Source organism: Cervus elaphus, chromosome 3 (assembly GCF_910594005.1).
Source record: "Cervus elaphus chromosome 3, mCerEla1.1, whole genome shotgun sequence".
Classification (NCBI taxonomy): domain Eukaryota; kingdom Metazoa; phylum Chordata; class Mammalia; order Artiodactyla; family Cervidae; genus Cervus; species Cervus elaphus.
Genome location: NC_057817.1, coordinates 28,907,936 through 28,935,174, shown reverse-complemented (window position 1 = coordinate 28,935,174; position 27,239 = coordinate 28,907,936). Strand labels below are relative to the sequence as shown.

Here is a 27,239-nt window from a genome sequence, read left to right as displayed (position 1 = left end):
ATATACATAGATTGAATCATTACATTGTACATCTAAAAACTAATATATTAATTATATCAATTAAAAATGTTAAAGAATCAGAAGTAGTGCACATAGAAAGGACAGGAACATACATTTATAGTTTTGCCCCAGAATTATATTATGTGACATCACTCTGATCAGACAGAACAAGAAGTGGTTAGTACCCTGAAGGTCTTGGTAAGCTGCATGCAATCCAGAGGATGGGAAATAAACTCTCTGAAGATTCAGAGGTCTAGTGGTCAGGGGCATGCTGACATATCTCCTAAGATGGAAAAAACAAATCACTGCATCTCACATCCCGTTTTTCTAAGGAAGCACAATCCTTGGTAAGCCTCTTTGGGTTCTGCAGAGAGAACCTAGTAATACTGCTCTGGACAATAACCAGGTGACAACTTTAAGTAAGGTTGGAATCATATGATCTTGCAGACCCCTTTGGTGGAGGTGACAGTTGTGGGAAAAGAAGCAGTGGGATGTTTATGGCAAGACCCAGTGGGAAAATCAAATGCAAGCTATTGAATATCTTGAGCAAGGATATGCCAGCTGTAGCAAAGAATTTTAAGCCTTTTGAAAACTTGGTGTGCTACTGGGCCATGATGGACATGGAAAACTTGACCAGGAGACACTAAATGACTACACATCTGGAACTGTCCACCATTGACTGGATTCTGTCAAATGTACCAAGTCATAAAGTCAGATGAGCCTAACACCAAGACATCATAAGACAGAAAGATTACACCTGGGATCAAGCTTAAGCAGAATCAGAGGACACAAGCAAAATGTGTGCAGAGGTAACCCAGAAGCTCCTGTTACCTACTGCAGTTACACCAGTGTTCTTCACTCAGCTCATATCTATGGCCATAGTGGAGCACAGGGGTGGCTCCTGCTGAAGCAGGTGGAAAAAGCCCATTTGGCTTATGAGTCAGTTACAGCCATTCTGAGGGGTAACTTTGAAAGGCAGTTGCAAGGAAAATCTTCTCAATGGGCAGATATTAACATGTGATCATCCATCCATCTTGTGTGAAAGGAGAAGTGGTTCAAAATGAGAATATATATGAATTCATGTGCAGTGGCAAATGGCCTGGCCAGTTGGTCAGTGTGTTAAAAGACTAGATTATTGGCTGCAGCAAGATCTGGGGCAGAAGTATATAGATGGATATAGAGAAGGGAAGACAGAGTATGAAGATCTTTGCTTCATATGTCAATGCCCATGAAAAAGAATTCACCTTGGCAGAGACAGTTAACATCCAAATGACAGAATGACATGGCTGGTTACGTTAGCCACATACTGACCATCTCAGCATTAGCACAATAAGCCTGTGAATTGGATAGGTACATTGGCAAAGATGTAGGGTATGAAAATGCCCAGTATCATGGATTCCCACTTAGCAAGGCTGATTTAGCTACTGCTGTCTCTGAATCTTCAAGTAAATACTGACAGAGACCAACACTAAGCTTCCAAGGCACTATTTATGTAGGATACTAATTGGCTGCTTAATAGTAAGTCAACCACGTTGGGCTTCTTCCAGCCTACAAGGGCTACTGACTTGATCTTATGTTAATAGACTTACTTTTTCTGGATATTTCTGGGACTTGCCTGGTCCAGTGATTAGGAATCTGCCTCCCAGTGCAGGGTACATGGGTTCAGTCCCTGGGCTAAGATCCCACTATGATCTAAGATCCCACATGCCACAGGGCAACTAAGCCTGTGCAAGAGAAGCCCACCCATGCCACATCTAGAGAAAGCCCGCATGCCACAACAAAGACCCAGCGCAGCCAAAATTAACCCAAATTAAAAAAAAAAAAAATTTTTGACTCTCCTATCCTCAGAGCCTTACTCAGCATCACTACCTGTGGGCTTACAAAGGTGCATGGTACTTGCAGGCTGCTCTGACCAACATAAAGAAGGTTCCTCGAGGAAGCTGCTGTAAGTTGTCTTGTTAGCACCCTGTAATCATAATTTTGAAGGTAAATAATTTGATTACTTATAAACTCCAACTAACAGTAACCAGTATTTGTTCATTGTAGGATTTTACTTGGAACCAGCTAGGAGGCTACTGCAATTGACAATGCAAGAGATAATGATACCACACTAGTGGTGAGGTACAGAGAAAGGGAGGAGGTCACAGGAAATAGTTTCTCCCATGTCTAGGTGTATTTTTTACGTGTAGTTAGTCTAGAAATAATAGCAACCGAAGTAAGCTACTTTAAATAGAAAAGTTGTATTCATTACAAGGACAGAGGAGAGGCTCATGGTACCTAAGGGCTGAGGCAAGCAGCAGGTTCTAGAACTGGGACCTAGAAAGCCACTGGGTAGCTCTCTTGGCTCATTGGCTGTTTGCGGATGGAAGAGACTCATTACAAAGCTCCTAAGCTTTAGGTTCATTTATCTAGAGAGAGACTAACTTTTGTGCAAAGATAAATTTCCACAGGGGAGACTGATGGCCCAGCTTGGGTCAGCTGCCCACTGTTGGTAAGATACGGGACTGACATATCCGGTAAAAAGGAGGAGGAATGGGTGGACACCACTACTCCAAGGGCCTCACAGATTAGTTCTATGAGTCCAAGCGTATTACCATGAAGTAGGAAAGTTTCAGAGCTAAGTTATCTGTGACAACCCTGTTTTAAGAGTGTTAGTTGAAACAAATACAGTTGTAGTTCATATAACTACTGCAGGCATTTAGAACCTATACTTGGTTAGGTTCTCTTGTGAGTTTAGACTTGAGTATTGAAAAAGGACAAAACAAAAAGAGAAACAAGCCTATTATTAGACCACAAAGCCTACATTTACTAGTTTTGAATAATTTCTTCCTTTTGAGAGGTGACCTGTTCCAGATACTGTTTCACAGCTCTTAAGTCCTCTTCTTCAGCTCAATCCTTTCATTAACCCATGAGGCTTCTCAGAATGTGCAGCCAATTAAAGTTTTTAGCAGCTAAGTTTCCAGTAGTTATATTGCAGTATCTTTCATACTAATATCCAACATTTATTGAATTCTTAGTCTGTCTCAGGCACTGGGTCTAACTTTATTGTGTTAAACTCAATCTACAAAGCCCCGTGAAATAGGTAGTACTGTTTAATCTATTTCATTATAATGTCCCTCTCTCCTAGCTAGAAAACAGTGGTCCAGGAGAGCCCATGAGGTGCCACCAGTTTGCTTTAAAACAGTTACCTTTGAAAGTTAAATTTCTTTTTTTACTCTACTTCCTCACTTCTGAAGTCAAAGACCTGTTCTTCTGGTTTATAAAATTCCTACTATTGGGATAGAACTATGTGCATCATAAACAAGCCTTTTTTTTTTCTTCTTCATCTTCAGTTATTCCTCGAATTGCAGAAAAGCAGCTGGTACAGCTTGGGAAACTTCCATGAGAAAAAAGCAGGCTGGAAGAAATATTAAATACTTGTGAGTGGCAGTGTTGCACAACATAAAATTTGATTTAGACTTAAGATGCTTTATAGGTGGAAAGGGGACTAAAGAAGGAGTCCATGCACATTTTGAAGGTTTCAGTAAAATTTAGTTTCATGTGCTTAGTCACTTGTGACTCTTTGACTCCTCTGTCCATGGGATTTTTTAGATAAGGATACTAGAGTGGGTTACCATTTCCTCCTCCAGGAGAACTCCCTGACCCAGGGACTGAACCCACATGTCCTGTGTCTCCTGAATTGCACGTGGATTCTTTACCTGCTGAGCTCTCAGGTCTTTCAATGGTTGACATTTTCCAGTCCCCCTCCCCTGCAGGCAATCCCTCTTGCCCAGATCAGTATCTGTTAAGGATCCTGTCTTCCAAGGAGGAAATAACCCAGCAAGAAAAGAACAATAAATGTAGAACCAGCCTTCCAGTCATTAATATTCTGGATTCTAGAATGACTGTTGCTAGGCTTTGTTAATCATGAAAGGTTGATGTCTGAGAACCTCTTCTCCACTCTTTTATAGGACTATGCTTTCCTATGATATGTGACATTTTGATTCTTTAAGTAACTTTGGGACATAAGATGAGTATCACACTTTTCCCAATTTTGATAAGACACATTTAGGCTGGATAATTTACCTAATCGAAAAGCTAAAGTAAGGGCAGTTGGGGAACCTCCCTGGTTGTTCAGTGGTTACGACTTTGTGTTTCCAATGCAGGAGATTTGGGTTCCCTGGTTGGGAGAACTAAGATCGCACAAGCCACAGGGCTCTGCCAAAGACAAATAAACCGCGGGCTGTTGTAGGTTTTAATAGGTAGTCAGTGTTTTCCTGAATGAATGACAATGGATAAACATTAGTGAGATATTAGAGTCTGGCACAGTCCGCACAGAGTAACTCTTGAGCTTTAAGTCACAATATCCGGCCCTAATTTAATGTGATAAATCACATTATCCGGCCCTAAAGGTCAAACGGGGAAGGGCCCTATCGACTCAATCAAGTTGCCTACTTGGAGATCTCAAGCTAGGAAAATTTTAGAAAAATTATGGAACATTTTGTCAAGAGCAAATTGAAAGGTCTATCATTTATTATCTCCAGAAAGTCAGCAAAGAACATTTGAAAGGAAATGGATAAACAAAAAAATTCAGGATATATCAGAATAATACAGCATCCCTTCTCCAGAAAGGTAGACACTCATTAAAAAAAGTTTAAAAAGCTTTTGTGATGTATCAGAACGGCGGTGTCATTGTATTGTTTTTTTTTTCTCATTGTATTTTTTGGGGGGGGGGGGGGTGCGGATTGTGCGGCTTGCGGGATCTTAAATCCCGGACAAGAGATGGAGCCTTGCTTCTCCTGCAGTGGAAGCGCCTAATCCTAACCATTGCTCCGCCAGGAAATTCCCGGTGTGATTTTATTTTACAACACTCGATTGTACTATAACTTTTCTCTAACTTAAGTTGGGCTAAATCTGTGCTTCAGCGTGACACACTAACACCCTACCGACACCTTGTGGGTGTGGCTTTTAATCCTTTCAAGTGTGATTAAAGATACACTCTTAACGCTTGTTTTATAGGATTAACATTAGTTTGGGTGGTTAGAAAAACTGAGGACAAGCCTTCAGGCTTCAAGGCACTCTGTCTATAACAGGCGGGAGGTCAGGCGTGGGTCAAAGCCGGGACGACAGCTCTGGGCCGCACCAAGTAGGAGCTGAGCTGAGACTGACGCCACGAACCGAAGAAAACTGCCTCAGGCCGAGCGGCCTCTTGAGCCCCCGAGCGGGTGCTGGCCTCTGAAAACAGACGTCTGGGAGCAGTGAAGACAGAGCTCCTGAGGCTAGAAGGAACTGCAGGTAACGCCACGCCCAACTCTCGCCAGAATAACACCTTCGCAACACGAACTCGCCATCCCGGGATACCCCGGCACAAGATGGCGGCGCGTCACGTGCGCAACGCGGTGACGTAGGACGGCGCCCTCACGGAAGGACCGCCCTAACCTCACCCCCCACGCTCTGTTACTCAGTTTTGCCCCCCTTCGCTCCCCCGCCCCCGGCCTGGTGTAGATCATGCCGCCAGTGGCGGCCCTGACTGCCGAGGAAACGGTAGCTTAGGACAGTTGGCTGTTAAGTGACACTGATTCTCCCCGCCCCGCCTGACCCCTAAGAAAGAGGCACGTCCCCCGCCGCGTGAGGGGGTGGGGAAGTGGGTAGTGAATTCGGATCCACCTGGGAGGGGGGAGTGGAAGTTCCCCGCCCCGGACAGCGGCAAGGCAGCAGCCACAGGTAAGCAGGGGGCGGGGGAGGCGGGGTGGGGACGTGCTCCAGTGTCCCCGGGCAAGAGGAGGGCGCGGGGACACGGCCCCCGCGGCGACGCCGAGGCGCGTCGCGCGTCTGGTGGGGGGTCGCGCGGGGCGGCTGCGGTGGGGGAGGGGTGCGGAGGGCGCCTGGCGGAAGGGGGAGGGGCTGCTCGCTCTCCCCCGGCGGGGCGCGCTTCCGGTTCTCGTTGCCTGGCCTGCTGCACCCCTTCAGTCGGCGGTGTCTTCCTCCCTCCCTCCCGCCTGCTGTCCCCCAATGAAAATTAAAACGAAGACCTCCCGCCGCGGGGCGGTTTTCGCCTCTGAAGCCGCCTCCGCGGCCCAAGGCGAGAGCCCTCTGTCGAAGGTCTCGGGGTTGGGACGGGAGCCGTGGGGAGGGCGGCATGGCCTTGGCCTCCGCGCGTCGTCCGCCGAGCTCCTCCAGAGACCGGTTATCTTCGCCGAAGACCGTAGAGCGTGCCCGGCGCCCTCGGCGTGCGGGGCCCGGACCGCTCGCTGTTGGGGCAGAGCCAACCCTTATCATCCGGGAGCTTCCAGTCGAGTGGGGAGACATACGGTAGAATAATCATACACGAAGCAGTCATGGGAAGGTAGTGTGGAGTGACAGAAACTCGTCTGTTTACCAACTGGACAGACGTTCAAACCGAGAAAACGTTCTCTTCTGTTTCCTCCTGTATCACAAAACTAAGCATGGTATTTCAGAGCGTCCGCTTCGCCGTGGAGCATCCCGCTTGATCACTCTACTGTTATTGTAGATGTCAATGACTAGTTGTTTTGTCAACTTTTGAGGCATAATGGGCTAATAATAGTCATCGGGATCCTTTCCGTTTCTGAGGCTTAATTCAGCATAAATTTGGCCAAACTGGCCTCGTTTGTGATGTGTTTTATCATAGCAAAGTATATTTGCTTATGTTTGCAAAATCGTTTTATCCCGAAAATTTCATTATGAACAGATGTATGCAGTTTTATTTAAATGCTGTTTTTCCTGTAGACTGTATAATATGCAGTTTTCCTCTGTCTCAATTAGAATCAGTACGGTGTTCTTAAAGCCGAATATGTTCTATTGAATTTGCGGTTAACTTTTAAGGTTTGTCTGATACATCTGTGCAGTACTGCTATATCATCAGTAGGTGGTAGTACCTTCAAAATGTTTTTTTCCCTTCACATGTCATCCCATTTATTTGTATTGGTACTGCTGAATTTTCAGCTCTAAAATAGAATTTTCCTGAATTTTCCTGTTTCTAAAGCTGGGTTGAAGTAATTTTCTGAAGATATCTTGTTTGATAAGGTATCTGAAGATATCATTGTTTCTATCAGTTTTAGGTAGGTAAACCCAACTAAACACGTTTTATTGAGTAGTAGTAAGTGCAAGGTATTATTTCGGGAGTAGGATGTGGTGTTTGACTCCCTAAGCTTGCCTTCTGGTAGGGAGACAGAAAACAGGTCATTTTAATTCTGTGATGAGTGCCATGAAAGGTAGAGGAAACTTGTGCCATGGGGATACAGCCAAAGCTTCTCAGACTTCATCTAGACCAGTCTAAGGGAGGCAGGAAAGTTTGCCTTTAAGAATAACTCATAGGAATAGGTCACATGAGGAGGGATAGTGTTTTTAGTAGAGGAAACAGCATACATAAAAGCTGGAAGGTGAGAGAAAGCATTGCAGGCACATTTGAAGATCTGAAATTAAGTATGACTAATAGCAATTTTGAGGGGATATCATGAGTTGAGTTGTGGAAATGTTGAGCAATAGACTTATTGTCCTCAGGCTTGTCCATCATCTACAGGTGGAGAAACTTAAGACTCACTTCATTATACTATATTTGTTGATGTTTACTGTTTTACCGCATACTTGATAGTCCCTGCTGGACACGGAGCATACAATCACAAGATAGAGGCCCTGTTCTTAGGCTCCTTGAGACTGAGGGAAACAGACATGTCAATAAACACAGTTCAGAAAGTTAAGTAACCTCATTATAAATAACAGGGTACAGTGGAACAAGGAAGGAAGGACCCAGAGCAGTTGGGTTTGGGATGAAACTTGAAAATGAGTTTGCCAGGTGGATAAGTTGGGGAGGTGAAGGTATTCCTGGAAGAGGGGCAGTGTAGACTGAAAGAACATGGATTTTGGGTTAAAACAATTCTGACTTCAGATCTTAAATTCACATCTTAAGTGAGATCCATAGAAGTGGCAATTTCTTTGAACCTCCGTTTACACATCTCTAAAATAGAGAATCCAGATGATATATTAAAAAGTTCTTAGTTTAGTTCCTAGCATTTTTTTTTTTTTTTTTCTATTTTTTGGCCATGCTGCACAGCACACAGGGTCTTAGTTCCCCAACCAGGGATAGAATCCATGCCGCCTGCAGTGGAAGCATGGGGTCTTAACCACTGGACCTGCCAGAGAATTCCTATGCTCCTTTCTTGACATACATTCCTGAAAGTGCCATGCCTTTAACATTCTTCATATGTCTGCAAGATCGAAGCCTGCTATGATTTCTTAGGTCCCCAAATTATTCATTCCCAGTGATGGTACCTTTTTTTTTTTTTCTTTCAGTCTGTTTATTTTATTCACTTGAAATATAGTTCAATTTTTTTTTTTTTCCCACACTTCGTGGGCTACAGGATCTTAGTTCCCCAACCAGAGGTTGAACCTGGGGCCACGGCAGTGAAAGAACTGAGTCTTAACCACTGGACAGCCAAGGAACTCCCCCATTGACTATACTTTTGAATCTGTGTTTCACTGCCCACTTGTGATTTTGTCCGACTTGGGATTGTTTTATGTTAAGCTTCCAGATGCTGCCTGAGGCTTACTTTATTTTTACAGAAAATGCCTTTGTACACATAAAAATAAAATTGTATGTTGAGCAAGTTTTTAACAAATTGTTAATCTTAACCTCAATTTCAGGAATAATAGCTTTTTTCAATAAAGGGGCAGATAAAGGTTTTATCCTAATAATATCACTTTAAAAAATACTTACAGTTAATGAGCTGAAGCTATAAGGCTACTTTTAATTTTGGGGGGAAAAAAACAAAAACACAGAAAATAGGTTATCTTTTCTGTAGGAAATATAGTTGTAGTGATTGTCCAAAATGTTACTTGCACTCCAGTATTCTGTCCTGGAGAACTCCATGGACTGTATGGTTCATGGGGTCACAAAGAGTCAGACATGACTGAGTGACTTTGTGTTTTGTAGTGGCTTTTACTAGGAAATGTATGATGTTTTGTTTATGTTTAGTTGATGTTAGATACTGGATTAGATACTGGATTTCTTAATACTGTTACGGAGGGAAATCAGTGAGTCACAGTATCACTTTCAATAATTTAACAAGGTTTTAAAAAATCTTTTACAGTTTCTTTCAATGCTTTAGCGCTACATCTTTTCCCCCCCTCTGCTCTCTATTCTTTTTTTAAAATTTATTTTAATTGGAAGATTATTGCTTTATAATGTTGTGTTGGTTTCTGCCATACATCAGCATGAATCAGCCATAGATATACATACTTCCCCTCCCTCTCAAACATACCACCTATCTCCCACCCCATCCCACCCATTTAGGTTGTCACAGAGCATCAGGTTGAGCTCCCTGTGTCACACAACAAATCCCCACTGGCTGTCTCTTTCACATAGAGTAGTGTGTATGCTTCAGTGCCACTCTCAGTTAGTCCCACCTTCTCTTTCCCCAGCTGTGTCCACAGGTCTCTTCTCTCTGTCTGCGTCTCTATTGCTGCCTTACATATAAGTTCATCTGTACCATTTTTCTAGATCCCATCAGTTCAGTTCAGTCGCTCAGTCGTGACCAACTCTTTGCGACCCCATGAACTGCAGCACGCCAGGCCTCCCTGTCCATCACCAACTCCCAGAGTCCACCCAAACCCATGTCCATTGAGTCGGTGATGCCATCCAACCATCTCATCCTCTGTCGTCCCCTTCCTCTCCTGCCCTCAATCTTTCCCGGCATCAGGGTCTTTTCCAGTGAGTCAGCTCTTCGCATCAGGTGGCCAAAGTATTGGAGTTTCAGCTTCAACGTCAGTCCTTCCAATGAACACCCAGGACTGATCTCCTTTAGGATGGACTGGGTGGATCTCCTTGCAGTCCAAGGGACTCTCAAGAGCCTTCTCCAACACCACAGTTCAAAAGCATCGATTCTTTGGCACTCAGCTTTCTTTATAGTCCAACTCTCACATCCATACATGACCACTGGGAAAACCATAGCCTTGACTAGACAGACCTTTGTTGACAAAGTAATGAATGTCTCTGCTTTTTTAATATGCTGTCTAGGTTGGTCATAACTTTACTTCCAAGGAGTAAGCATCGTTTAATTTCATGGCTGCAGTCACCATCTGCAGTGATTTTGGAGTCCAGAAAAATAAAGTCAGCCACTGTTTCCCCATCTATTTCCCATGAAGTGATGGGACCAGATGCCATGATCTTAGTTTCTGAATGTTGAGCTTTAAGCCAACTTTTTCACTCTCCTCTTTCACTTTCATCAAGAGGCTCTTTAGTTCTTCTTCACTTTCTGCCATAAGGTGGTGTCATCTGCATATCTGAGGTTATTGATATTTCTCCCGGCAATCTTGATTCCACCTTATGCTTCCTTCAGCCCAGCATTTCTGATGATGTACTCTGCATATAAGTTAGATAAGCAGGGTGACAGTATACAGCCTTGACGTACTCTTTTTCCTATTTGGAACCAGTCTGTTGTTCCATGTCCAGTTCTAACTGTTGCTTCCTGACCTGCATACAGGGTTCTCAAGAGGCAGGTCAGGTGGTCTGGTATTCCCATCTCTTTCAGGATTTTCCACAGTTACTTGTGTTCCACACAGTCAAAGGCTTTGGCCTAGTCAATAAAGCAGAAATAGATGTTTTTCTGGAACTCTCTTGCTTTTTCGATGATCCAGCGAATGTTGGTAATTTGATCTCTGGTCCCTCTGCCTTTTCTAAAACCAGATTGAACATACGGAAGTTCACAGTTCATGTATTGCTGAAGCCTGCTTGGAGAATTTTAAGCATTACTTTACTAGCATGTGAATTGAGTACAGTTGTGCGGTAGTTTGAGCATTCTTTGGCATTGCCTTTCTTTGGGATTGAAACGAAAACTGACCTTTTCCAGTCCTGTGGCCACTGCTGAGTTTTCCAAATTTGCTAGCATGTTGAGTGCAGCACTTTCACAGCATCATCTTTCAGGATTTGAAATAGCTCAACTGGAATTCCATCACCTCCACTAGCTTTGTTCCTAGTGATGCTTCCTAAGGTCCACTTGACGTCACATTCCAGGATGTCTGGCTCTAGGTGAGTGATCACACCATCATGATTATCTGGGTCATATGATAGTTTTATTCCTAGTTTATATAGAAATCTCCATACTGTTCTCCTTAGTGGCTGTATCAGTTTACATTCCAGCAGTGCAAGAGGGTTCCCTTTTCTCCACACCCTCTCCACCATTTATTGTTTATAGATTTTTTGATGATGGCCATTCTGACTGGTGTGAGGTGATAACCTCATTGTAGTTTTGACTTGCATTTCTCCAATAATCAGAGATGTTGAGCATTTTTTCATGTTCTTATTAGCCATTTGTATGTCCTCATTGGAGAAATGTCTGTTTAGGTCTTCTGACCATTTTTTAATTGGGTGGTTTGCTTTTCTGATGTTGAGCTGCTTGTATATTTTGGAGTTTAATTCTTTGTCAGTTGCTTCATTTGCAGTTATTTTCTCCCATTCTGAGGGTTGTCTTTTAATCTTGCTTATGGTTTCCTTTGCTGTGCAAAACCTTTTAAGTTTAATTAGGTCCCATTTGTTTATTTTTGTTTTTATTTCCATTACTCTAGGAGGTGGGTCATAGAGAATCTTGCTATGATTTATGTCAGAGGGTGTTCTGCCTATGTTTTCCTCCAAAGTTTTATAGTTTCTGGTCTTACATTTAGGTCTTTAATCCATTTCGGGTTTATCTTTGTGTTGGTGTTAGGGAGTGTTCTAATTCCATTCTTTTACATGTAGCTGTCCAGTTTTCTTAGCGCCACTTATTGAAGAGACTGTCTTTTCTCCATTGTATATTCTTGCCTCCTTTGCCAAAGCTAAGGTGCTCATAGGTGCATGGGTTTATCTCTGGGCTTTCTATGTTGTTCCATTAGTCTGTATTTCTGATTTTGTGCCAGTACCATACTTTCTTGATGGTGGTAGCTTTGTCATATAGTCTGAAGTCAGGAAGGTTGATTCCTTTAGCTCCATTCTTCCTTCTCAAGATTGCTCTATTTGGGATCTTTTGTATTGCCATACGAATTGTGAAATTTTTTGTTGTAGCTCTGTGAAAAATGCCGTTGGTAATTTGATACAGACTGCATTGAATCTGTTAATTTCTTTTGGTAGTATAGTCATTTTCACAATGTTGATTCTTCCTACCCAGGAACATGGTATATCTTTCCATATGTTTATGTCATCTTTGATTTCTTTCATCAGTGTCTTACAGTTTTCTGTATACAGCTCTCTTGTCTCCTTAGGTAAGTTTATTCTTAGGTATTTTATTCTTTTTGTTTTCTGTTCTGTATTCTTGTGTCTTCTGAAAATGTCTACTGAAAAGCCATTTTCAGTAGCAATAGTATGTAGAAAGTATAAAATTCCATCTTTGATGCTATCTGTATGTTTAATCTGTGGGATTACCACTTCTCTTAGTGTAGATTAAAAATCACTGCACTCTTCCTACAGAAGAGTCCATATGTAGCTTAAAAAGCAGTTCAAGAAACAACAGGGAAGCACCAGATGAACTTGTCAAAATTTTAAAATAATCATAATTAAGTCATATTGGAAGAGTATTTGTATTAACATGATAGAAATAAAATTTATATGAAGAAATGATATAGGGTAATAGGGATAACACTAAGATCTGATGAATGGACAAATAATATAAACAGAGCTCATGCAATTAATGGAGAATTAAAAAAATGTATGACAGTGTACCATTTTCCATCTATTGTGTTAATAAAGACTTTAAAAAAATTCCCATTGCTTTCTCATGTGCTTCTGGTGGACTACAGTTCTTTCAGAAGGCTTTAAATATTCATACTCCTTAACCAAGTAATTCTCCTTTTTAGAATATATCCTATGGAAATGATTTTGTTATGTTTATTTTAATTTTTTAATCAATTAACTAGGCTGCATGACTTGCGGGATCTTAGTTCCCTGACCAGGGATTGAACCTGGGCCCCAGCATTGAAAGTGCCAAATCCTAAACACTGGACCATCAGGGAATTCCCTCTCTTTAAAAATTCTTTGAATTATGGAAAAATATACATAAAATAAGATTTATCATCATAAGCGTTTTGTAGTATACAATTAGTAGTGTTAAGTACATTACATTGTTGTGCAGCCAATCTACAGAGCTTTTTCATACCATTAAACAACAACTCTCGATCTCTCCCTCCCTTCTGTCCCTGTTAACCACCATTCTTTGTTTCTATGGGTTTGATTATTCCTAAGTAAATTAAATATGTGAAAGCTTTCAATATTTGTCTTTTGGGAACTGGTTTATTTCACTTAGCATTATGTCCTCAAAGTTCATTTATATTGTAGCATGTATCGCAATTTCCTTCCTTTTTAAAGCTGAGTAATATACCATTGTATACGTATATCACATTTTGTTTATTCACTCATCCATTGATGAACATTTTAGTTGCTTCTGCCTTTTGGCTACTGTATACAGGGCTGTATTCTGCCATGTACAGAGCTGTACAAATATCTCCATAAGACCCTGGTTTTAGTTCTTTGGATAGAGGCACAAAGACAGGATTGCTGGATCATACAGTAATTCTGTCTTTAATTTTTTGAGTTACTGCCATGTTGTTCTTCTTCCCTAGTGATTGCACCATTCTACATTCCCAACTACAGTGCACAAATGTTCAGTTTCCCCACATCATTGCTAACCCTCATTTTCTGTTTTTCAATAAATACTAGCCATTGTAATGGATGTGAGATGGTATCTTATTGTAGTTTTGATTTGCATTTCCCTAATACTTAATGAAATTGAGTATCTTTTCATTTTTTGCTGGCCAGCCTTTTCTCTTTTTATGTCTTTCCACATAATTATAAAAACCTTAAATTCTGCCTAAAACTTCGACCAGTCTCTAAGTAGTTCTACTTGACATATTCCATCTCTCATAACCCACTTATTCTCATTCTTATCCAGCCTACATGTCCTGCAGTTGATTAGATAATCTAGATCTTTAGAAAGTTCTTAGGTAGGATTTCATTCATTTATTTTGGTCAACCTTTGCTCAATAAATTCTCTATATTAAACTATGTATCCAATTAGAAACTGTTCCCTAGACTGCAGAAAAGAATGCTTGTGTCCCTGCATATCATACTTTTTTAAAAAAAATTGTCTAAAAAAAAAAAAATTGTCTAATATTTATTTTTGGCTGTACTGAGTCTTTGTTATTGCATGTAGACTTTCTCTCTTGCTGACGGGTGTGGGGTTGCTACTCTTTGTTCTGGTGCGCAGGCTTCTTGCAGTGGCTTCTCGTTGCAGAGCAGAGCCCAGGCTCAGTAGTTGTGGCATACGGGCTTAGTTGCTCCATGGCATGTGGAATCTTCCTAGACCGTGTCCGCTGCGTTGGCAGGCGAATTCTTAACCACGGGACCTCCAGGGAAGTCCTGTCATACTTCTTGAGTGGGGTAGCATTTGAAAACGTAGCCATAATAATTTATGTTTGTGTACCATTTATTGAATTTAAACATGATCATGTGGATCAAAACTCAAAAAAAAAAATTTAAAAGAATATGCAAGGAAAATCTCCATTCTCTTTCTATACCATAGCTACCAATTCTCTTCCATGGAGGCAACCAAGTTATATTCTATAGCACTTTTTATTTGACATTTTAAAAGATTTTATCATTAGGTCACTCTACACCCAGAGCAGAGGTATAGGAACATGGGTCTGGATAAACTGAACTCAGCCTTTAGTATAGAAAAGCTCTGTTTTGTTCTTCTGAAAAAGTATGCATGTTAAGAAGAGAAATGTCATAAGATTTCTTGAAAATGAAGTTAGAAAGCATCTTTTAACTGATTTTTTTTTTCCTCCTTACAGTTGATTATGGAAGATTCTCACAAGAGTAACACTTCAGAGACAGCACCTCAGTCTGGTTCAACAGTTCAGGCAGCTCATATTTCTCATATTGCTCAACAGGTAAGGCAGGAACCAGCCAAAATATTGAGCCAGTTAGCAGTGTTTGTTATTGCAGATGAATCTGTTGTTTCAAGTCAATAATTACTAACATTCAAAAAAATAGGCAATAGAGAAAAACTAAAATGTTGAAATGTATGGAAGGAAGGAATATTTACGTATGTTGTCGAGATGATTCAGTTTTATTATCTTTCCTACAAAATATACTTAGTGTTGTTTTAATATGTATATACTTCTCAGAACTTGAGATGTTGATAGATTTCATTTTATGTGGTACATGATTAGTTTTTTTTTTCTTTTTTTCAGACTAATTTTGTTGCTACATAGGAAAAATGAGAAGTTATTTGGTTCTTTAGGCTAACTTGAAATAGAGAATGATAGTTTCAGGACTCAAACCATCTTGAGTTCAGTATATGTATTGTGGATATATAGAAAATATTTTTGCTTAACTGGAAAATAGGTATATTCATTTGATAATTTAAACGGACAGACATGTACATTGCAGAACTGATTATTTTTTTTGTTTTAATTTTTAAATTAAAAAATTTTTTTTTTTTTTTTGGCTACATGGTAGGAAGGATCCTTAGTTCTCCGATCAGGGGTTGAACCAGTGCCCTGTGCAATGGAAGCACAGAGTTTTAACCACTGGTCTGCCAGAGAATTCCTGAGAATTAATGATATTTTTTAAATTAGTTTATTTATTTTTGATTGCGCTGGGTCTTCATTGCTGCATGGACTTTTCTCTAATTGTGGAGATTTAGGGACTACTTAGGCTGAGGGCTTCCCTGGTAGCTCAGACAGTAAAGTGTCTGCCTGCAGTGCGGGAGACCCAGGTTTGATCCCTGGGTTGGGAAGATCCCCTGGAGAAGGAAATGGCAACCCACTCCAGTACTCTTGCCTGGAAAATCCCATGGATGGAGGAGTCTTATAGGCTACAGTCCACGGGTCGCAAAGAGTCGGACACGGCTGAGCGACTTCACTTTCACTTTAGGTTGTGGTACATGAGCTTCTCATTGCAATGGTTTCTCTCATTGCAGAGCACAGACTCTAGGGCATGCAGGGTTCAGTTGTTATAGCTCATGGGCTCAGTAGTTGCAGCTGGTGGGCTCTAAAACTCTGGTTTCAGTAATTGCGGTGCACAGGCTTAGTTGCCCCTTGGCATATGGGATCTTCCTGGACCAGGGATTGAACCTGTGTCCTCTGCACTGGCATGCAGATTCTTATCCATTGTATTTTTAAAATTTCAAATCGTCTGATCCATGCATCTTTCTTCATATACCTCCACCAAAACAACATGTGGCATATATTTAATGTAGCAGCAGATAAAGAGAATTCAGCCATTTTCTATTAACTCAAACATTAAGGAGATATGCAGAAATGTAAAACAATGTCATTTCTCTCACTAACCTTGGGGGGAAATATTTAGTTTTATTAATTAAAATATGTTAATGTGTAGTGGATTTATGATTGTTATTTTAAAATGAACTATCAAATATTTTTAACATTTCATTTAAATCTTGAATGTAAGTATTAGATTAAAAGCTGACATAAATGAAAGTTCCTTGGGGTCCTTAATAATTTTTCAGAGTATAAGAGAGATGAAAAAGTTGGAGAATTAAGCATCTAAAGGATTAATCCTTCAAGCTTGATTTATTCTTCTCTATTATTTGGCTATATCTGTGAAGAATAATGGTATTGTCTCCATGTAGGCCTGGAAAAACAGTGATAGAGTGTTTCAGTTACCTTTCTGTTAGTAGAGCCTGTCACAAATGTTTTAATTCAGTTCACTTCCACGTTTCAGTAATTTTGGTTAGATGTGAATGTTTTCCAAGTTTCCTTAGAAGCACATTTACAGAGATAGAATTTAAGTACACTTCTAGATTATAAATAATTTTATAGCGATTTTTTAAAATAATGTTACTGACTTTGTATCCAAATCCTTGTTGCTTGACTGCTTTATTAGACTCTAAATACTGTAAGGAAAAAGTATCTAATACAGCAATTATTCAGTAATTCAGTATAAGGTGGGGATGTAGCAGTGAACAAAAGTTTCAGTTCTTATGGAACATATATTCTAGTATTGGAGAGAATAAAACATATTAGTTGGTAATATGTGCTGTGAGGCTGATAGAGCAGGATAGGAGGGATAGGGGATTGTTAATGGGGATGGGGACTTGCTGTGTGATATAAGCTGGTCAGAGAAGTCCTATCTGTGGAAATATCTCTTTAATTATATGAACCAACAACTGTAAACTCAGACTTAACTGCGTTTGGCATGGTTAAGAATAGCAGGGCAGTCACTGTGGTGGGAGAGGCAGGTGACACAAGGTGAGGCGGAGAGGTTGGGTTGGGAGGGAAGAATGCCAGGTAATGTAGGCCTTGTATACCACTATAAGATTTTTGCCTTTTAATCTCCATAAGATGAGGAACCTTTGGAGTGGCGTGAGTAAAAATGTAATCTGACTGAGATTTTAATAGGATCATTCTGTCTGCTTTGTGGAGTGGAAGTAGGAAAACCAGTTAGGAGGCTGTTAAAGACACTAAATGTGCATGAAAGACAGTTGTGGCTTGGACTAAGGTGGGAGCAGTGGTGGTGGTGAGATAAAGTTAGACCCTGGGTATAATTTGATTGTAAAGCCAACAGTGTTTGCTTTGGGATTGGATGTGAGTTTAGAGGAAAAAGGAGTTAAGGTTGACTACAGTTTTTGACTTGAATAACTGTAATAATGGAGTTGCTATTTGTTGAGATGGACAACACTGGAACTTTTTTCTTTCTTTTTGGGGAAATGTTGCAGGAATTTGACCTTTGGGCATGTTAAGTTTATGGTACTATCTGTGTTAGTTTTCTGTGTTGCAGAACAAATCACTACAAATATAGTGGCTTAAAACAACATGTATTGATATCTCACAATTTCTGTAGGGTCAGGCACTTCTTAGTTGGGTTCTCTGCTTCAGAGTTTCACAAGCTTCATCAAGATGTTGGCTAGGGCTGCCTTTTTATCTGGAGACTAGGATAGAGAAGAATTCACTTCTAAGCTCACTCAGTTTGTTGGCAGAATTCATTTTGTTGCAGCTGTAGGACTGAGAACAACTTTTTTGACTGGAGTCCACCTTCAGCTCTTAGAGGTCACCTGCAGTTTGCAGCTCACAGCATGGCAGCTTCTTTAAGTTCAGCAAGAGAATTAGAATGAGTCAGCTGGCAAGACAGGGCCTTATGTAACATAATCAGGGGGTAATACCCTGTTCCTTTGCCATAAAACGTGACATAATCACAGGAATGACATTCCATCATCTTTGCCTTATTCTGTTGGCTAGAAGCAAGCTACAGATCCCTCTAACACTCACAAAGGCATGTACACCAGAATGTGGAGACCATGGGGGCCACCTTAGAATCTGTCTGGCAAATCATACAAGTAGACTTGTCCAGCAGGTAGTTAGATATATATGATCTGGAGTCCAGAAGAGAGGTCCAGACTAGAAATACAAATTTAGAAGTTCTAGATATATAGATAATATTTGAATTCATGGAGTGATTTCTGGCTTCCTTTTAGGACATAGAAAGCTGGAAAGCATATTGCTCCCACTGTGAAACAAGAATAAGCTATAATATATAAAAAATCATAACTTCTCTCAATGCATTAGAAGTGGGATGTGGGCATGGCTCACCTGTAGCAGAGCACAGGAAGAAAGTAGGGCTTTCCTACAGGGGGGAAAAAGAATTTAGCTAAATTTCTAATGAATTGCTAAAGTCTAAATGTAGGCTATCAAGAAATGATCCCTTGGGAGCTGCAAAACAAGGGTAGGTAACACCCACTTTTAGGCTTTTCTCCAAGGACCTCCAAGAGTTGCTTATGAGAAAGATTAGGAAGCAAGGGATATAGAGAATGCCTCTCTAGGTGGTACAGGCCTGCCTGGACCCTTCTTCCTTGTGGGAAAAAGCTTTAAGCAACTTGGAGAAGGGAATAAACCCAATTTTTCCATTATGGGTGGGAGAAGTGAAAAGAAAAAGAAAATCCATAAACCCTGAGGGAAGGGCAGGAAACTTTCCCAGGTTCAGATCATTAGTTTGCCTGCTACTGGGAGAAAGCCTCACTTCCTGAGACTGAGACTTGTTCAGTGGCTAGGTCATGGCTGACTCTGCAGCCCCATGGACTGAGCACACCAGAACGACATCCCTGTCCTTCACTACCTCCCGGAGCTTACTCAGACTCAGTCCATCACGTCGGTGATGCCATCCAGCCATCTCATCCTCTGTCGTCCCCTTCTCCTCCTGCCCTCAATCTTTCCCAGCATCAGGGTCTTTTCCAATAAGTTGGGTCTTGGCATCAGGTGGCCAAAGGATTGAAGCTTCAGCATCAGTCCTTCCAGTGAATATTCAGGGTTTATTTCCTTTAGGATTGACTCCTTTAGTTTGATCTCATTGCTGTCCAGGGGACTCACAAGATCTTCTCCAGCATCACAATTCAAAAGCATCAATTCTTTGACGCTCAGCCTTCTTTCTAGTCCAGCTTTCATATCTATATGAGACTACTGGAAAAACCACAGCTTTGACTATATGGACCTTTATCTGCAGTGTGATGCCTGGTTTTTAATACGCTGTCTAGGTTATAGCTTTTCTTCCGAGGAGCAAGCATCTTAATTTCACGGCTGCAGTCACCATCCACAGTGATTTTTGGAGCCCAAGAAAATAAAATTTGTCCCTGTTTCCACTTTTCCCCCCATCTATTTGCTATGCAGTGATGGGACTGGATGCCGTGATCTTAGTTTTTTGAATGTTGAGTTTTAAGCAAGCTTTTTCACTCTCTCACTTTCATCAAGAGGCTCTTTAGTTCCTCTTCGCTTTCTGCCATTAGAGTGGTATCATCTGCATATCTGAAGTTTTTGATATTTCTCCTGGCAATCTTGATTCCAGCTTGTGATGTATCCAGGCTGGCATTTCAAATGATGTATTCTGCATATAAGTTAAATAAGCAGGGTGACAAGTATACAACCTTGACGTACTCCTTTTCCAATTTTGAACAGGTCAGTTGAGACTAGGCCAGGATAACAGAGAATTTCCCCATCTGCCCCCATTCCTCCAAGCACGTAAAGCAACAGCAGTCCATCCCCTACCCTTGGGGAGTGCTAAGAGTTTAGAGAGACACTGGGTCAGGTGTACAGAGAAAGCTTAAAGCTGAGGGTGGAGCAAAAACATTGAGAAAAACCCTCTGGCAAACCAGACCCCACCCTAAGCAGAAGGTCACAGCAGAGGAATTTGGAGCTGGTAGTGCACTTAAAGGGAAGCCAGTGTCTCAGAGGTAAAGAATCCGCCTGCAGTGCAGGAGACACAAGAGATGCCGGTTTGATCCCTGGGTCTGGAAGATTCCTTGGAGAAGGAAATGGCAACCCACTCCAGTATTCTAGCACGGAAAATCCTATGGACAGAGGAGCCTGGTGGGCTACAGTCCAGAGGGTCTCAAAGAGTCAGACAGAACTGAGCGACTGAACACAGGAAGTGTGCTTAAGGTAATCATAACAGAACCCAAGACTCTGAATGGGGGTTTCAACTCCTGAATGGATGGACTCATCCCCGCCCCCATCGCCTCCACTAAAAGCCTAGTAAAAAGAAGTAGTCTGCCCATTTTTAGGCATAAATTCTGTTTCCTCAGTCTCTACTCTCCTTACACATGATGTCCTTACACATGCAGCACATACAAAAAAGCAAAAAAAATAAACCACCCACTGTCAGAAGTAAAAATGATCAGTAGACTCAGGGTGACTCAGTTGTTGGAAATATCAGGTAGTGAATTTAAAATAACAATAATATATTAGAGGTTATAGTAGAAAAAGTGGAGAACATGTGTGAACAAGAGGTAAATTTCAGCAGAGGAATAGAAACTATGCAGGAGTCAAATGGAAATGCTAGAAATAAAAATTGTGACATAGATGAAGTATGTTTTAGGGTTTATTCGTACACCTGACACAATTGAGGAAAGAATCAGTAAACTTGAAGACAGACCAACAGAAATTATCCAAAGAGAAAAAAAAAAAATGAGAAGGGAAAAAGAGAAAAGGAAAACAGCACCTGAGGTTTGTGCCACAATATCTCGAGATTACTGGGGTTGAGTATAGTCAGAGATGAGGTTGATGGTTTTGATTCTGGGACTCCCAACATTTGGGGTTTGGAGAGATTGAAAAGGGATGGCCAAAGTGGTTAAAAAAAAAAAAAAAGTAAAAAATTGAGAGATTAGGATTTTGGAGATAAACCATGAGGTGATGGTCAGCTATGTAAATTGCTGCTAGTAGGTCAGATGAGGAGTAACAATAACTATTAATGTAGTTGATTTTCACTTTTCAAGGATTCTGTATTTGCAAATTTACCTACTTAGTAAAATTTGTTTGTAACCCTCAAATCAGTATGTACTTTTATGGTCGTTAGTGGACATGTGTGTTGTAGTGAAAAATATGAGTCACTTTCTCAGTTGAGGCCGAATAATGGCAGTATTTTGTCTTATGTTAGCTCTCATACTATAAACTATTCTCTTTGTGGTCTAGTTATTGCTGTGTTTTTCACATTACTGTACTTTTTGTTGGTGATTTTGCTGTTTACAATGGGTTCTAAGCCTAGAGCTTAAGTGTTAAGTGCAAGAAGGTTATGATGTACCTTGTGTAGAAAATAAATGTGTTCGATAAGTTTCATTCAGGTATGATTTGTAGTGCTGTTGACTGTAAGTTTGGTGTTAATGAATACTGTGTTCCAGACTGCTACAGTAAAGCTGATGTTGCAATAAAGCAAGTCACACAAAGTTTTTGGTGTCCCAGTACACTTAAAAGTTATGTTTATAGTGTATTGTAGTCTGTTAAAATGTGCCTTAGCATTCTATATAAATAGTGAACATACTTTAATTAAAAAATACTTTATTGTGGGAATTCCTTAGTGGTCCAGTGCTTAGGTAGGTAGATTGGGGATGAGCTATTCTGAAAGTTTTCTTTTGATACATTGTTTTTCAGTCAAATAAAACATTTTGAGAACATAAGTAGACTAGGGATATGCAGTAGGATTGTTGAAAAGCATTAACAGTTCACTTGAGGTTAGTGATCATGAACTTAAAGTGAGACCATTAAGTTCAGTTTGTTTTTTTTCTCCAGTTGGATTCAGATGCTTGTATACCAGTTACAGGCATAGAGTATGTGAGTTAGCAGGTTGCTGTTTAGTCCAGAGACTACAGCAAAGCAAGAGCAGACAAAGACATTGAAGGTGCATGTGACACTGGTTATAACACTGGACCTTGAAATTTAAGCTGTGTAAGGAAGACGTGGGGACTTGATGGGGTCGAAAGCAGGGAAAAGATAGTAGATGTAGTGGATTGTAGGTTTCTGTGGAGTCCAAGGATTGTCGAGATTCCAAATAGTAGAGTTAATGAAGTAGAAGTGTAGAAGTAGGTGGTACTCAGAGAGAGAGACTTGAATGCGAGATTATAGGAGGATGCATTTATTGGTAAAGATAGGGTTTAGGTAAGTGGTTCTCCATACTGGAGTGGTACTGCTTCCTCACTGGGATGTCTGGAAATACACACGGGGTTAGGGGTAGAGGTTGCTACTCACAGTTAATGGGCAGGGGCCAGAGACGCTAAATGTTTTTCATTGAGCAGGATATCCTTGAACATGGAAGAATTGTTCTGCCCCAATTCCCTGTTTAGAAACACTGTAGGGTGTGACAGTGGGAGTGGGTGGCTGAGGAGGGTAGAAGACAGGGCTTTGAAGCAGAGGAATCAAACGAAACAGGTCCGGGCATGGAAGGATACTGGATGTTGTGTACTGAAATCACCACAAATTATGTCAGGAATAATATTGGAGAGGATAGAGTGATTCTGGGGCTAAAGTCTTAAGGAAATGAGGGGACATGACTGCCACAAGGAGAGTGTGCTGCTATGAACCTCAAAGTTGGGAGTTTCCAGGTAGAACATTGAAGGGACAATGGCCTGCAAGTAGAAATGAAGAGCAGAGGAAATACACATCTTATCTTTAGGCTTGAAAGATGGAGAAGCTCTATAGAGTCAGCAAAAACAAGACTGGAAGCTGACTGTGGCGCAGATCATGATCTCCTTATTGCCAAATTCAGACTTAGATTGAAGAAAGTAAGAAAACCACTAGACCATTCAGGTATGACTTAAATCAAATCCTTTACTATTATACAGTGGAAGTGACTAATAGATTCAAGAGATTAGATCTTATAGACACAGTGCCTGAATAACTATGGATGGAGGTTTGTGACATTGTACAGGAGGCAGTGATCAAGACCATCCCCAAGTAAAAGAAATGCAAAAAGGCAAAAAGGTTGTCCGAGGAGGCCTTACAAGTAGCTGAGAAAAGAAGAGAAGCTAAAGGCAAAGGAGAAAAGGAAAGATATACCCATTTGAATGCACAGTTCCAAAGAATAGCAAGGAGAGATAAGAAAGCCTTCCTCAGTGATCAGTGCAGAGAAACAGAGGAAAACAATGGAATGGGAAAGACTAGAGATCTCTTGAAGAAAATCAGAGATACCAAGGGAACATTTCATTCAAAGATGGGCACAATAAAGGACAGAAATGGTATGGACCTAACAGAAGCAGAAGATATTAAGAAGAGGTGCAGAAACACACAGAAGAACTATACAAAAAAGATCTTCATGACCCAGATAATCACCATGATGTGATCACTCACCTAGAGCCAGACATCCTGGAACGTGAAGTCAAGTGGGCCTTAGGAAGCATCACTCTGAACAAAGCTAGTGGAAGTGATGGAATTTCAGTTGAGCTATTTCAGATCCTGAAAGATGATGCTATGAAAGTGCTGCACTCAATGTGCCAGCAAATCTGGAAATCTCAGCAGTGGCCACAGGACTGAAAAAGGTCAGTTTTCATTCCAATCCCAAAGAAAGGCAATGCCAAAGAATGTTCAAACTACCACACAATTGCACTCATCTCATGCTAGCAAAGTAATGCTCAAAATTCTCCAAGCCAGGCTTCAACAGTATGTGAACCGTGAACTTCCAGATGTTCAAGCTGGATTTAGAAAAGGCAGAGGAACCAGAGATCAAATTGCCAACATCTGCTGGATCATTGAAAAAACAAGAGAGTTCCAGGAAAACATCTATTTCTGCTTTATTGACTATGCCAAAGCCTTTGACTGTGTCGATCATAATAAACCGTGGAAAATTCTGAAAGAGATGGGAATACGAGACCGCCTGACCTGCCTCCTGAGAAATCTGTATGCAGGTCAAGAAGCAACAGTTAGAACTGGACATGGAACAACAGATTGGTTCCAAATCAGGGAAGGAGTACGTCAAGGCTGTGTATTGTCACCCTGCTTATTTAATTTATATGCAGAGAACATCATGTGAAATGCCAGGCTGGATGAAGGACAAGCTGGAATCAGATTGCCAGAAGAAATATCAATAACCTCAGATAGGCAGATGATACCACCCTTATGGCAGAAAGTGAAGAAGAACTAAAAAGCCTCTTGATGAAAGTGGAAGGGGAGAGTGAAAAAGTTGGCTTAAAACTCAACATTCAGACAATGAAGATCATGGCATCTGGTCCCCTCACTTCATGGCAAATAGATGGGGAAACAATGGAAACAGTGGTTGACTTTATTTTTCTGGACTGCAAAATCACTGCAGATGGTGACTGCAGCCGTGAAATTAAAAGATGCTTGCTCCTTGGAAGAAAACTTATGACCAACCTAGACAGCATATAAAAAAGCAGAGACATTACCAACAAGGGACTGTCTAATCAAAGCTATGGTTTTTCCAGTAGTCACGTATGGATTTAAGAGTTGGACTATAAAGAAAGTTGAGTGTGGAAGAACTGATGCTTTTGAACTGTGGTGTTGGAGAAGACTCTTGAGAGTCCCTTGGACAGCAAGGAGATCCAACCTATCCGTACTAAAGGAAATCAGCCCTGAATATTCATTGGAAGGACTGATGCTGAAACTAAAACTCCAGTACTTTGGCCACCTGATGTGAAGAACTGACTCACTGGAAAAGACCCTGATGCTGGGAAAGATTGAAGGCAGGAGGAGAAGGGGACGATAGAGGATGAAATGATTGGATGGCATCACCGACTCAATGGACATGAGTTTGAGTAGGCTCCAGGAGTTGGTGATGGACAGGGAAGCCTGGTGTACTGCAGTCCATGGGGTCACAGGGTCGGATACAACTCAGCGACTGAACTGAACTGATGAGGAGAGAGGTGGTGTTCTCCAGAGAGCAGAGGTTCACTTATGGCAAAAAGGTGAAGGGGAAGGGCTCAGTACTTGATGAGTTTCATTTAATTACAAAATATACATAGATTGAGAAGCAGCCTTGTTTAAGACCTGGTTTGAATCCTGGGTTTGTCATTTAGTGATTCTCGAACATTGGCTTGAGTCAACTTATTTAGACGTGATCAGCACCTGGAAATTAAGGCATCATATGTGGTGACTTTTAAGGTCTTTTTCAGCTCATAAATTTCAGTAATTCTCGTGAAAATTCTTATACTGTAGAGAAATTTGTGTACTTTAACCATGTATGAATGGGGAAAACATTGACAGTAGTAACAGCTAACATGTATTGCTTATCCACTGTGTGCCTAGTGTATTCTAAACATGTTTTAACACCTTCAAACCTCTTGTGGTTTTGTAATCCCCATTTTAGAGCAACTATTAAGGACAGAGATATAATTTGAATTCCAGCAGTTTGACTTCCCACACAGCTTGAGTTTCCTGGGTAGCAGACAGTGCAATGGACATTAGCTGGCAGGAAGTTTGTTAGGAAGACTTTTGGGATTACCACCTGTGGAAGGGAAAGAAAGAAGTTGAAGGAAGGATTGGGCAGAGGGAAAAGTTGGACTTTGATTCAGTCTCACTGAGGACCTCAGTGGGGATCTTTGAAGCTCAGATTGCTCTTCAGAATTGGGGTAAGGAACCAGCCAGGCCTTTTTATTCCTGCATGCACCAGGCATTGTGTCTTGACTGATCTGGGAAGGGGTATGTGTGACATCAGGCACGGTGACTCTAATCAGCCAGGGTATTTTCAAAGAGGGCTGACCACTGTCAGCAGCTGTCCTCCAGTAGCTGGGGAGAAAGTCTTTTGGGATCTGGCTGTATCATGGTATATCATGGTGTTGTATCATGGTGTCTGTTACAACTGCAGACTTTATAATCCCCACAGTTGTTTGTTGGCTCCAGGCAATGGATGAGGATAAATGAGGCTAATTTAAGAAATTCCAAATAAGCTTGGCTCCAGAACACTTTTAAAACAGATTGATTTTCATTCCATTCATATTTTTGACATGAGAACTTGACCCAAGGGAGGGTAAGCTAAGAGTGTGTGTGTACACATGCACATCAGTGTTTTTGGTAATCCTTTCTTACCTGGAGGTTCTCTGTCTAATGTCTTGGATGTTCTCGGTCATCTGGATTTTACTTTTCAGGAAAGAAAGATTCTTCTATAGAGAGTTAGAAATCTAAGTTTATTTAGGTGTTTCCAGTATGGGTGGTATGGGGACTAGAAGGATAACTTTCCTTTTTCATTTGCTTAATAGGGTCTTTAACAGAGCTGAAAGTTTTAAATTTTGATTAGGTCCAGTTTATAAATTTTTCCTTTTATAGATTGTGCTGACTTTATCTAAGAACTCTTTGCTTAGTCCTAAATTTCTAAGATTTTTCCCCCATTTTCTCCTAAAGTTTTATATAGTATTGTATTTCACATTTAAGTCCATGATTCATTTTAAGATAATTTTTTTATAGCTTTGAGGGTTTTTATTTTGTGCTTGCCTATGTATATACAATTGCTATATAGCACTGTTTTGTTGAAAAGAGTACGCTCCTCCATTGAATTGCTTTTGCCCTTTTATCCAAAATCATTTTGGGATATTTGTCTGAGTTCTCTGTTACATTCCATTGATCTATATGTCTGTCCCTCTGTCAGTGTACTGTCTTGTGTACCATGTGTAGTAAGCCTTAACATTGGGAAGATGATTCCTCCCATTTTATTCTTTTTCAAAATTTTTTTGGCTATTTTAGGTCCTTTTCCTTACAAATTTTGGAAGAAGCTTGTTTGTGTCTATGAACATGTAGATCAGTTGGTGAAAACTGACATCTTATTCCCATGTCTGTTTTGTTAGTCTTACAGCTAAGTATTTTATTTTCCTTGGAGCAGCTGTAACTAATATTGCATATTTTCTTTAGAGCTATTGTAGGTGATATTGTATTAATTTTAGATTTCAGTTATTTTAAGGACATAGAAGTGCAGTTGATTTTGGTTATTGATCTTGAGACTTGCAACATTGCTGAACACACTTATTCTAGGAGGGATGATTTTGGTGTTTTCA

At 40.7% G+C, this 27,239-nt stretch overlaps 1 protein-coding gene and 1 non-coding gene across 4 annotated transcripts in view; one reads left to right on the top strand and one right to left on the bottom strand.

The window, feature by feature from the left end:
* The first annotated feature begins 5,659 nt into the window (after positions 1–5,659).
* Positions 5,660–27,239, top strand: part of ATF1 (activating transcription factor 1) — a 63,257-nt gene continuing 41,677 nt past the window's right edge. The window contains exons 1-2 of one of the 3 annotated variants that reach the window (XM_043884431.1): positions 5,660–5,703; positions 14,812–14,910. In XM_043884431.1, the coding sequence (XP_043740366.1) occupies positions 14,818–14,910 (93 nt within the window). In that variant the 5' untranslated portion in view covers positions 5,660–5,703; positions 14,812–14,817. Of the gene's footprint in view, positions 5,704–5,945; positions 6,082–14,811; positions 14,911–27,239 lie in introns of those variants that run through there. The other 2 variants (XM_043884419.1, XM_043884426.1) reach the window with 2 other exon arrangements.
* On the bottom strand, positions 12,904–12,975 carry TRNAE-UUC. The gene has a single exon. It is a non-coding gene; the product is annotated as a tRNA-Glu (tRNA).